This window comes from Leucopleurus acutus (genome assembly GCF_964270905.1).
Source record: "Leucopleurus acutus genome assembly, chromosome: 4".
Classification (NCBI taxonomy): Eukaryota; Metazoa; Chordata; class Mammalia; order Artiodactyla; family Delphinidae; genus Leucopleurus; species Leucopleurus acutus.
The window spans coordinates 135,073,061-135,086,652 of record NC_139146.1 but is presented as its reverse complement, the minus strand read 5'-3'; the positions used below and the strand labels follow the sequence as shown (position 1 = coordinate 135,086,652).

At 39.2% G+C, this 13,592-nt stretch overlaps 1 protein-coding gene across 7 annotated transcripts in view; it reads right to left on the bottom strand.

The window, feature by feature from the left end:
• Positions 1-13,592, bottom strand: part of INPP4B (inositol polyphosphate-4-phosphatase type II B) — a 583,153-nt gene that overhangs the window by 206,385 nt on the left and 363,176 nt on the right. For all 7 annotated transcript variants that reach the window (XM_082838508.1, XM_082838506.1, XM_082838512.1 and 4 more), the window contains one exon: positions 4,387-4,498. In XM_082838508.1, the coding sequence (XP_082694634.1) occupies positions 4,387-4,498 (112 nt within the window). The remainder of the gene's footprint in view (positions 1-4,386; positions 4,499-13,592) is intronic.

Genomic DNA, 13,592 nt, shown 5'->3' with positions numbered 1-13,592 from the left:
CATCTGTCACCTCACTTGATGATTTTGTTTCCTGGTTCTCCTTTCCTCAGTAGCATTTTTTCTTGACTACTTATTTCAAAGGTTTTTTAAAATTTAATTCCCTCTTCTTTCCTTCATAATCCTACACTCTTCACTACATCCTTATTACATGCTTTATTTATTGACTGGTCAGTTTGTACAGTGCTATAGGTAGCCAAATATTTTCCCTTCTAGGAGACAATTTTGGATTTAATTTCTTCAAAGTAAAATTGACTTCATTTATTCACTCATTCATTTTTTTCGTGTCAGGCTCTGTTCTGGGAGCTGAGGGTAAAAGAGAGGACAAAATAGACAAATATCTTGCCCTCAGGAAGTTTAATTCTAATGAGGGAAATAAACAATATATGAGATAAACTAAAAAGATATATAATGTTGGACAGTGATAAGTACTAAGGACAAAAATAATGCAGAGAAGAGAGTCAGAGTTTTGGGTAGGCATTGTAGTTTTAGATATGGTGGCAGAGAAGCCTTTGGTGAGAAAGTGATTTTGTAGAAAGATCAGAGGAAGTGAGGGAGTGAAGCACAGTTACTGGGAAAAATGCTTCACAGGCAGATTGAATAACAAAGTTTAAGGGCCCAATTTGGAAATATATCTGGACTGTTCAAGGAGCAGCAAAGAAGATAATGTGACTGGACTGAAATGAATAAAAATGAGGAGTAGAGGAGGAGGTGAAGGACATGAAGGGGGCCAACACTTCAGAGGACTTGAAGTGAGAATTTGGGTTTATACTTTCAGGAAGATGAGAGGCCATTGGAGGAATGACAACGTCCGCGTTACATTTTACTAAGTGCTGTGCTGATAACGGACTATGATGGTGGCGGGGGAGGTCAGGGAAGGAGGATGGAGGGAGTCAGGGAGACGTTTAAGAGACCACTGCAAAAATCTAGGTGATAGACAATGTTGTTTATAGTGAAGGGCTCACGAGTTGCCGGGTTCTAGATTTATTCAGAAGTCAAAATCAACAGGATTTGCTGACATACTGACTGTAGGTGTGAGAGGCAGAAAGGAGTCAAAGATGACCCCAAAATTAAAAACAAAAAGCTTGGTATACCTAATGTGATATTTCACCTAATATGTTAGCTTTGTAAAAGGACAATGTTTGTAGGCCTTTTGTGAATTTTTCTTTCTACTGCTACGTGATTTTAACACGCTGCGTTCTATTTCTATGTATGTACGTATGAAATAGAAGTTTGAACCAGTATAATATGGTGAATGACCCTCTGTACAATCTTCCCTTGATAAAAAGTACATAATAATATGGTTTTAGGAAACAAGTAAGTAAATGTATGTGAGAGGAAAGAGTTTGGATTTTCATTTATATTTTTTTAAAATGTTTTTTCCTTTGTCATTTTTTTTTAATGTTGAAGCTTCTTTTAATTTATTTTTATTTATTTATTTTTTTGGCTGTGTTGGGTCTTCGTTTCTGTGCAAGGGTTTTCTCTAGTTGTGGCAAGCGGGGGCCACTCTTCATCGCGGTGCGCGGGCCTCTCACTGTCGTGGCCTCTCTTGTTGCAGAGCACAGGCTCCAGACGCGCAGGCTCAGTAGTTGTGGCTCACGGGCCTAGCTGCTCCGCGGCATGTGGGATCTTCCCAGACCAGGGCTCGAACCCGTGTCCCCTGCATTAGCAGGCAGATTCTCAACCGCTGTGCCACCAGGGAAGCCCTCATTTATATTTTATTCCATGCTCTGGAGGTAATGTAAGAGTCAAGATTAAAATGTAATATTTTATATCGGGGTATTGTTATGAACTGAATTGTGTTCCTCAGAATCATATGTTGAAGTCCCAATGTCCCACGTAACTGTATTTGGAGATAAGATGTTTATGGAGGTAATTAAGGTTAAATGAGGTCATAAGAGTAGGACCCTAATGCTAGGGCTGGTGTCCTTTACAAGAAGATGAGAAGACACCAGAGTTTACTCTCTCTCTCCCTCTCTCCCTCTCTCTCTCTGTGCATCTGTGCCAAGGAAAAGCCTTGTGAGGACACAGCAAGAAATCTGGAAGCCAGGAAGAGAGCATTCACCAGGAACTGAATCATCTGACACCATGATCTGGGACTTCGTAGCCTTTCAGAACTGTGAGAAAATAAATTTCCATTGTTTAAGTCTTTGGTATTTTATTATGACAGCCCAAGCTGATAAACATAGGTATGAACCTTTTAGCTGCTCCTTATAAATGAGAGATAGCCTGTGTCACTCAATACATGACTATGGTTTTAAGAGTAGTTCCATCTCTTTCTCCCCCATTCACACAAACCAGTGAGAGGGATGTTGTTTTAGGGATAAACTCCATTTCAGTTACTTTGTCTTTTCATATATGTCAGCCATTGACTAACTTCAGGACTTAAATCACTATTAGTAACAGATTGTGTTAATACACTTCATAGAGATTCTGATTTAGCAGATCTGCAAAAGGGTCCCCACATTTGAATTTCTAACAAACGTCTCTGATGATTCTGACCACGCTTTGAAAAACACCAAGATAAAGTTATTTCCACATAACTCTTCAAAATACCATGCATAGTGGACCTTATTACATGTCCTTCATGACTATTCCTAGGGATTGCCAGTAGGGTTTATAAGTAACTCTATGAAACACTTCACAAGAGGTCAAGGTTTACTAAGACTCCAGATAGGACAGAGCTAAAGCCAACACTGCTTTAAGGGTTTACCATTTTAGTACACTTATGACTCCTACAAGGTACTTGCTGACACTACCACCTCCTATTTCTAGAACGGCTCAGTTAAGTCTTTATTTTTAAGTTCACATTACTAAGTCAGAAACATCATGTACGACTTTGGTGGGGCATATTCCTGGGTGTCAAGTTCTCCACTTATGAAAAGAATATGATTCAATTTGTGCTACCCCATAATAGCAACGTTGTAAAGGAGTCAAGGGTGAGCCAGCTTTGAGAAAAATAGAGAGGTGGCTGGTAATAGATTGGGAACAGGGAAAGCAGGCCTGCTTTGAGATGGGAAGTGTTTTAGCTCCTGGTCTCCTAGCGCATGCGCTTAGTTCATTCTGTCCCCGTCTCCCACACCCTCCCCACCTTCTTAGCTTACAGATCCTCCCTCCTTAATCTTTGTAGTATAAGCATCCATGTGGTGGTGACTAATAGGAGTCTTACGTAGAACTCCAGAGCTAACAAGGGTTGAAGGACAGAGCCATCCACAAGGCAAGAATCTTAAATACACACATCCTAAAACGCTCTGCTGCATGACATCACCATGGCCCTGACATTTGCAAGCAACCTGATTCAGACATTGGTCCTCACTGGAATGTGTTCGTGACCTGGATTTTATTCTGAGGGATAGTAGGGAACAGAGAAGAATGAGGCTTGGGGATGCGGTAAGACTCTAGCCTATGCTGGGCAAGAACAAGATTTTTTTGAAAGGCAGTTTAGATTTTATTTATTTTGGTAAAGTTAATGATTTGTTAAGTGTTAGATAAGCACTGCACCGTCTCCCATGTAGATGTACCAGAAATTAAAATATGCTCCCAGATAAGCAACACTAAGCCAGAAAATAGGTCACAATAGACCTTGTCATTAAAAAAATGCTCATTTATGAAAAGGTAGGCATTCTAGTACACAAACAAATTCATTTCCCTGGGAAAAAAAAAAACTATTAGCAGTTCGTAAATCTGTCCCCTGCATCTCAGTAAAACAGGCAATCACATTCCTAAGACAGAACTTTAGACTAATACTTATATCAAGTCTCTCTCAAAGAAAAGAAAGTAGAAAACAAGTAAAAGTCCTGGATATTGATAATACTGGGGTTTTTATCCTGGCCTTCAAGGAAGCTGCTTCGCTCCCAGCTGGCATCGCTCCTCAAGCAGAGCTCCCCCTCCACCGTTTACTACTTCCTGCTTCTCTCTCTGCAATTTCACAAGGCACAAAGTTGTTAAATCTGTCCTCCTTCACATAAAAACGAAATCCAAATTCAAACTGCATCTCTTTCCAAAGAGAATTTCGAGAGCGGAGAAGTGGTTACTTTTGGCAATAGGCCTTCCAGAATCTTCTGTGCATCTCACATAGGGTTAATTATGGCAGGATGCAACAGTGATCAATACTTTTTTTCGAACCGAGAAGAGGTTGTGTCCACATGGGAGCCAGCTACAAAGAGAATGGTGTTTTGAATGGTGCATGGCTTTGCACAGTTCCATGCAAATAGGCTGTCGGGTTACGAGGATGAGACACACTTACGGTACTCCCATTCCAAAGCTGATTTCTCATTTAGCTTTGGAATAATGAGATTTCATACCCCACAGAGGTAGTGGCGATCCAGGCAGCTGGCAAAGCTGATCACTTCTAATTTAATCTGTGCAGTGAGCTGACTGGGACCCTACCTTTTGTCCCTGCACATCTGTCGTGATGTGGTCGGCTTCCCCATCCTCAATCTCCCCCATCTTCACGACACTGACTTGTATGGTGCCAACAACCTTGCCACCATCTGAAGTTCTGCAATCAAAAATAAAGGAAGCGGAAAGGTGAGAATCATCTCTTCCCTGAAAGTATGTCCAAACATGTTTGTTTCTGAAAACCACTAACACCGCTCTTTACTTGCGTTGCTTGTAATAAACAAATCTGCTTAAAATACATTGAAACCTGTTACTAGAATCACGAATTGGTGTGGTAAGTGCACGCAGCTACCTCATGAAGGTTAAACCATCTCACGGCTCTCAGGGGTAGCCGCCAAGATCATGGATCCGTGCCCTGTTTGGTAACCCCTTGTCACTACAACGGCATCAGCCATGGCTCCTCTATACCAATCGCATGGGATATTGTGCTCATCGATTACAGAAACTACAGCTGAATAAAACAGAAGAGAGTACAGATAACCCTATATGCCTCTATGACCCGGCCATCGGCTATAACATCTGATTTTGTGCCTTTTCATTTTTCTTTCTCAGAGACCAGGTGAAGAAGATTCTCTCCCAGCAAACATCAGAAAATCACAGTACATGAAGACAGAAATTAACCACCGAGATCATTTAGGATGACCCATTACTTTTTCAGATAAAGAAACTGAGATTCATGAAGATAGAAAGACTCATGCATGGAAACAAACTGGCAAAGCTAGAAACCCAGGTTTTTATCTTCTTTAAGTCTGTTGGTCATTGAACAACTCTTCTCAACTCAATGATGATGAAAATTTTATTATTAAGATTTTCCTCATCATCACTGTCATCAACATCCAAACTTTATGGCTGACAATAATAATGAAAACCTAAAATAAAATTAACAACCACCGGGCTTCCCTGGTGGCACAGTGGTTGAGAGTCCGCCTGCCGATGCAGGGGACGTGGGTTCGTGCCCCGGTCCGGGAGGATCCCACATGCCTCGGAGCGGCTGGGCCTGTGAGCCATGGCCACTGAGCCTGTGTGTCCGGAGCCTGTGCTCCGCAGCGGGAGAGGCCGCAACAGTGAGAGGCCCGCATACCGGAAAAAAAAAAAAAAAAAAAATTAACAACCACCATCCTTTAAGATTCTCAAATTTTCTTTTCTGGGCAAGAAAATATACAGAATAAATGTTGGCATCATGTCATGGGAACACTGTAATACATAATGATATTCTTCCCTTGCACCTTCTTTTAAGATAGGTAGCAAGTCACCCATTGGTATGGGGTGTTGCTGTAACCTATATCTAAGCCTAATTGACCAAGCGACACTTCATTTTCTTTATTTAGTCATTTTATATTCTTTTTGAAAAAAAAATTTTTATTATGGAAATTTCCAAACACACATCAAAGTAGAGGTGAGTACAGTGAATCTCCACATACCCGTCACCACCCACCTTCAACAATTCCCAGCATTCTGCCTTTCTTGTTTCCTCCATCCACTGGCCCTTCCCCAACTTTGTTTTTTTTAACATCTTTATTGGAGTATAATTGCTTTACAATGGTGTGTTAGTTTCTGCTGTATAACAAAGTGAATCAGCAATACATATACACATATCCCCATATACCCTCCCTCTTGCGTCTCCCTCCCTCCCACGCTCCCTATCCCACCCCTCTAGGTGGTCGCAAAGCACTGAGCTGATCTCCCTGTGCTATGCGGCTGCTTCCCACTAGCTATCTATTTTACATTTGGTAGTATATATAAGTCCATGCCACTCTCTCACTTCGTCCCAGCTTACCCTTCCCCCTCCCCATATCCTCAAGTTCATTCTCCACGTCTGCGTCTTTATTCCTGTCCTGCCCCTAAGTTCTTTATAACAATTTTTTTTCTATTTTTTTTTTTAGATTCCATATATATGTGTTAGCATACGGTATTTGTTTTTCTCTTTCTGACTTAACTTCACTCTGTATGACAGACTGTAGGTCCATCCACCTCACTACAAATAACTCAATTTCATTTCTTTTTATTGCTGTGTAATATTCCACCGTATATATGTGCCACATCTTCTTTATCCATCCATCTGTTGATGGACACTTAGGTTGCTTACGTGTCCTGACTATTGTAAATAGAGCTGCAATGAACATTTTGGTACATGACTCTTTTTGAATTATGGTTTTCTCAGAGTATATGCCCAGTAGTGGGATTGCTGGGTCGTATGGTAGTTCTATTTTTAGATTTTTAAGGAACCTCCATACTGTTCTCCATAGTGGCTGTATCAATTTACATTCCCATCAACAGTGCAAGAGGGTTCCCTTTTCTCCACACCCTCTCCAGCATTTATCGTTTGTAGATTTTTTGATGATGGCCATTCTGACCGGTGTGAGGTGATACCTCATTGTAGTTTTGATTTGCATTTCTCTAATGATTAGTGATGTTGAGCATCCTTTCATGTGTTTGTTGGCAATCTGTGTATCTTCTTTGGAGAAATGTCTATTTAGGTCTTCTGCCCATTTTTGGATTGGGTTGTTTGTTATTTTGATAGTGAGCTGCATGAGCTGCTTGTAAATTTTGGAGATTAATCCTTTGTCAGTTGCTTCATTTTTTAAATTTGTGTTTAACTTTAATCTGAATACGAACGGTGTCTTTCAACCAATTCCTTCAAAATGTCACTATTTTATTACTGGAGGTGTCAGAAAACAGGAATAGGAAAATTAGTATAAGTAGTTTACTAAAATGCTAATTAAAACAATAAGTTAGGCGAAAAGGAAACCCAATTGTTACCAGATCACAGGAAGATTTTCTCAAAATATATAAAGTACAAATTTAAACACATCTTTTGAATTATGATTTTAAGAAAACCGAAATAGAAAAACTCTGGTGACATATACATAGCTAATGTCATAATGTAATAAAATAAAGATTATGTACATAGAAAAATACAAGTGGTTTACTTAAATAGTATATTAAGGTTCTTACTAAAATATGAAATAAAATGCTTCTTGGTGATTTTTAAGTCAGTGTAAATCATAATATTGACTCAATTATTTTAAATTAACAGAAAACTTAAGCATTCATTACAAAGAAGATGTGTATACAGATGACAGTATAATCTATGATTTTGTAAAAAAACTACATTAGCTTCAATTCTGGGATGATTTTAACAATTAATTATACCATTTTCCTACTTGAAAATGACATAATAACTTGTCATAAATCATGATTTGACATATCTCTGTACAATTCTTTAGTACCCGATAGTGAAACAGATATTTTAATAAAAGCCCTGGTTCTACTCACAGGTTCTTCTAGAAATTTGCAGACTTCTTTTTCCCCCAAACTGATACTCAATAACAATTAAAGACACCTTTTTTTTCTCATAGGCATTGTTTAAAATTTTTGCTGGTGCAAACTGAGCTTAATTTCTAGGTATACAAAGCTTAGGTTTAATGTTTCAAATTTTTTCATTGACTAAAGCAAATAATGTCATAATGATTTGAATGAGAGGATAGATTTATCACACCCTCTCCCAGGACTGGGTAATAAACCAACACATGCAATAACAGTTAAAAGTGTGAACTCAGGAGTTTGAGTTATCTGCTAGTTTCATGACCTTGGACAAGGAACTTAACCATGTGAAATAAACTAATACATGCGATAAGAGTTAAAAGTGTGAACTCAGGAGTTTGAGTTATCTGCTAGCTTCATGACCTTGGACAAGACACTTAACCATGTGAAACTTTGTAAAATGGAGATGATAATTTTGTTTTAAGGATTACATTGTGACACGATTTATGTCAAGTTCTCAGCACAATGACTTACACAAAATAAGTGCTTCTTCCTACCCCCGCTTCATCCCAGTAGTAGTAGTAGTAGCAGTATCAACAGAATTGCTATTGTCATTAATGTATTATATTTCATTCAATTCTCTTTAGAAATTTTACTAAAATGGGCATCTAAGACTATAGTAAAAGATTATAGGATTTCAGGACGCATGCATTTCAAGAGTGATTAAGTGCTCATTAGAGGTACAAAGACTTAGTAATGACAGATGATGTTATAAAGCTTACATTCCTAGAAGTGCAAAGCACACAAGTTTATAACCAGTTACAATACAAAGTGAACCTTTCAAAGTGCCAAAGGTAGATGAAGAAGCAATGCACCATGGGAGTATGGGAGTAAGCTTCTGAACTCTAGCTTCATTTATTCCCTTTAAAAAAGCTTCCGGCTGCTTTTTAAATACAGGCATATCTTGTTTTATTGTGCTTTATTTTATTGTGCTTTGCTTTTTTGGAGCTTCACAGATATTGTGTTTGTTTTTTACAAATTGAACGTTAGTGGGAACCGTACGTTGAGCAGGTCTATCAGTGCCATCCTTTCTAAAAGCATTTGCTCACTGTGCCTCTGTGTCACATTAGATATAGGGACACTAGAGAGATTCTAAAACCTTTTTTTTTTTTCACAAACCATTTTGGATAAGAACCTCTGAGTACCCTAAATCATGCTTCTTCCCCTGAGATTTGTGGGAGACAGAATGGGGAATTCAGGTTATAAACTTAAGAACTAAACACAAGACACCCAAAATCATGTGTCATCCTGTCAGTGAACTGCAATGTGAAATGTAGAAGCTGTTTCCTATTTATTCTGTAACAACTGACAACCCACAGAGCATGGATATTCAAGACACTTCTCTTCAATCAGGACGGTCACAACTGAAATACCTATTTCATGTTTCCAAAGGCTGTTTCAAAGGTGATTTCAAAAAAATTTAGAAAAAAATCATTCTTAAGTGATTAATGATGCTTTCAATTAATCACCCATCAAGTTCAGGAGGCTACTACTAATTGCTTAACCATTATTCATCACCAAAATTGCACTAACTTTTATCTAATAGAAATTCATCCTCTCTGCATGGGAGATATATTGAAGAGACTTCTAGGCTAGGAATCAAAAAACCAATACTCCATCCAGCTCAGCTGCTCACTAGCTATGTGATCAACAACATATTGCTTCAGTTCCCTGGATTTCAGTTTCTGTTACTGCAAAACAAAGAATTGGTCTTTGACAGTTATCATATTAGCACTCAAGCTTCGTGCTCTGACATGGTTGGAATCCATCAGTTGATCTCATCATAGGCATCATAGGCTATCATGGGCTGATACAGCCTTGGGGAAAATCTTGGGCACATTCTAGCCTCTTCTCCTCACTCCCCACCTTCCCCTCCAACCTCTCCCCAAAACAAATGAAGCAAACAAAATGCATGCCAAACCTAGAAAGTAACTTTAACACTTACAGTCAAATACAAGGGCTAGTTTTCCTTATAGTATCCACTGTATACGTATATATTTTACTGCCATTATGGCACTGCAACTTGGCGCTTTCACAAGGATACAAATTTGACTGAACTAAGAAAACAAAAGAGGTCTTCGTACACTTTCCTAGCAATTTATATGGCAGTAAGAACAGGCTGCAGTAATAAATAACTATCTCAATCTATAGGAAGAAGAAAAAAAAACTATGTCATTTCACTCTCTTGCCAGGTCATTACCACTGCTTAATGCAGAGAGCTATAAGAGAAGTAAAAGATGAATAGTTCATGGCAGCCACATTATTTCAATCACAGCATCAAGCTCCCATTTCCCTCAGCAGGTACACTTAAATATTTAACCATGCCAACAAGACGGAAGGCAGAGAAAGGGAAAATTTCAGCAACGCAAATCTACACTTCCTTCACTTAGTTTTTCAGCATGCATAATACATTAGTGATTAAGTTTCTTTAAAATCTTCCTTTAAAATAACTCCCCTGGGACTTCCCTGGTGATCCAGTGGTTAACACTTTGCCTTCCAATGCAGGGGATGAGGTTCGATCCCCGGTCGGGGAGCTAAGATCCCACATGCCTTGCGGCCAAAACACCAAAAACATAAAACAGGAACAATATTGTAACAAATTCAATAAAAACTTTAAAAATGGTCCACATCAAAAAAAAAAAATCTTAAAAAAAAAATAAAATAACTCCCCTAATGCTTCCTAATGAAATATTCAATTTCACATGCTAAAACTTACAAACATTTTAGAAGACTGAAGGAAAAGGGATGTGAAACAGTCTTCTAACAAAAGACAATTTTTTTTTTTTTCCTTGCAGTACGCGGGCCTCTCACTGTTGTGGCCTCTCCCGCTGCGGAGCACAGGCTCCAGATACGCAGGCTCAGCGGCCATGGCTCACGGGCCCAGCCACTCCGCGGCATGTGGGATCTTCCCGGAGCGGGGCACGAACCCGCGTCCCCTGCATTGGCAGGCGGACTCTCAACCACTGCGCCACCAGGGAAGCCCACAAAAGACAATTTAATGACACTTTTCCTCTAAACTTCTTCACCACCTACTGTACCATCCTTAGTAGAGCAAAAAGAAAAAAAAATCCTATGGAAAGGTTAAAGAGCAACATGTAAATACCTCCTCTATTTTGGAAATGCCACAGAGATACAAATGACTCTGTAAACATCCAGGAGAAAATCGTCATTAGCACTGTCAGGCTTTGTGAATATAAAGTAGTCTTGGGACTAAGCACGGGGATCATCATCTTGGAGACATGCCTGGCATTTAACCCATCTAGACATGTAACTGGGAAGTGAAAATCTCACCTGGACAGAAATATAAGCAAAGGCCATCAGTAAACAAGTGCCACTAACTAACTAAGTGCATTCTGACTCTTTCTGGTGAACACATTTACCTGGCAGTGCTAGATTTACATTGGCCTCAGAGAAGTGAGAGTTCTACTTAAGTATGCATGCCTGAACACACCTCTATCCTGGCTGAACTTCAAAAATTTCAGAAGCCATAGGATACTTTCAAACTAATATTCAAATAAAACTTTTCAGTAGTTCTTAATATTATAGCTTACACACTCGAAGCTTTAGTCCTTTGTTTTCTCCTCTTTTCTCATTATAAACTTGTCTTCAGAAATTCTGTCCATTATTATGGGATTCAATTGTCACATCTTTGAGGATCTACCACAAACCTATATTTCCTACTCTGACCGATTTCCTATTCCAGAACTCCAACTTCCTTTCATCCTGATATAATGGAACATTCTATAAGCTTGAAACCTAACTAGTCCTTTTCCCAAACCCCAGCTCACATCAGTAGCATATCATTCTCCAAAGACCAAAACCACAGAATATTCCATCTCTACCAGTGCCTCGTCCCTACCATTCAATAAGTCATCAAGCGCTACTGATTCTTCCTGTATAATGCCCCTTACATGTGTCCCTTCCCAATGGTAACATCCCAGTTAGTTTCACCAACTTTCTTTCATTACACTTGAAGAACCTACTTCCCATCTTCCAGAATCTTTCTCTTCCATCCCGTCCATGTCAGATTTCCTTCTTAAGACCTGCTATCACTATTGTATTTTATTTTCTCTGTCAAAATTCCTTAGACATTGCCTAATGCCTACCAAGAGAGTTTGAAGTGTAGACTGTCTTTTAAGACTTGTCCGGGGTTATGGACAGCTCAGTATTTTTGGATCAAACAGATCCATGTCATCACACACCAGTAAATAATGGAGCATGGTTTAGTGGAAAGCACAGTGAACTTTGAGTAACAAAAGTCCTTGGTTACGGTGTTGGCTCTTCAGAGTAAACAACTAGGTGATCGTGAGAGGGCAATTCAGCCTCTATTAAGATTTACGAGCTATAAAATATGAAGGTAGTAAACCATTCTACTTATCTCACAAGATTTATGTGTCCAAAATTAAAAGATCTTAAAGTTTAAATATAAAAATGCTTTTGTGGGAACTGCCTGGCGGTCCAGTGGTTAGGACTCTCACTGCCGCACTCTCACTGCCGCGCTTTCACTGCCGCCACTGGGTTCAATCCCTGCTCAGGGAACTAAGATCCTGCAAGCGTGGCAAGAAAAAAAAAAATGCTTTTGTGTATGGTAATGAGTACAACTGTTATACCATCCGGGACACAGAGTTCCAAGAGCACATCATAGATACGTTGACTACCAGTTTTTCAGACTAATTGGCTTGTAGATTCCTCTTTACTGCTGAAAACAGTACTATCCAAATATGAGTAACTGCCTCAATACAAATTAGCTAAAGAAATCTTTCCCTCCTCATGACTCTATTAAATATACATACATATATATATATATATGTGTAGTGGGCTGTAGTTGGAAACGATTCAACGCTAAATGTAAAATACAAACTATCTCTTTATTTGTTATTCAAATATACATTTTTAGTGAAGTATAATTGCTATATAGCAGTATATTAGTTTTGGGTATACGGCACAGTGATTCTATATTTGTGTATATTACGAAATGATCATCACAGTAAGTCTAGTTAACATCTATCACCATACACAGTTACAAAAAATTTTTTTCTTGTGATGATAACTTTTAAGATCTACTTTCTTAGCAACTTTCAAATTAACTATGGTTGCAAACGTAGGTCATCTATTCAGTGATCTGAGGAACCAGGCTGATGAAGGCTCTGCCGTGTTCACCTTGTGGCATCTAAGGTCTCCAAACAGCAGAAGGGGATAAAAGCATGGAGGAACTCCTATTGGACAGACGCAGAACCGGTGTGCTTTCCTCTCTTTACGATCCAGTGGCCAGAGCTCAGTTACATGGCCACCCCTATCGAATTTGGCAGGTCGGGGGTGGGGGGGGGGCAATAGACATTTAAAATAGGGCAAAGACTGCAAATGTTAGTCCCCCTCCTCTTCTTGGGCACACGGCTAGATGACATTTCCAGCGCCTTAAACAGTTCAACTATCTCTTGAAATGTAAGAAATATCCATCTTTTTAAATGTAAGATATACCTCAACAGCAAGGTGAGAAAACATCTTGGCATCTTGTAAATGTCCTTGGATTCACAGGCAACCAAAATTACATTCAAGTTAACAGGTCACCATCATCTGCCCTTTGGGAGATAAGATGCTGCAAGTAAGATAGAGGAAGCTTACTCTACCCTCTTGCACCCACTGGATGAAGCTATAAAACTTGGACAGAATGCACAGAGCAGCTGTTTGAGGACTCAAAGTAAACACTGCTGGGAATACTGGGGAAGATTAGAATTTTAAATGCCACTGAACCAGCAATTAGTTTACCATTTTTTCTCCTCTCGTATCTCATGATCTAGACTCAAAACAGCCCCAAGCCCAGAGATGGTCATGGTGTAGACAAAGATCGCTCCAAGAGAAACTCTCTGGTT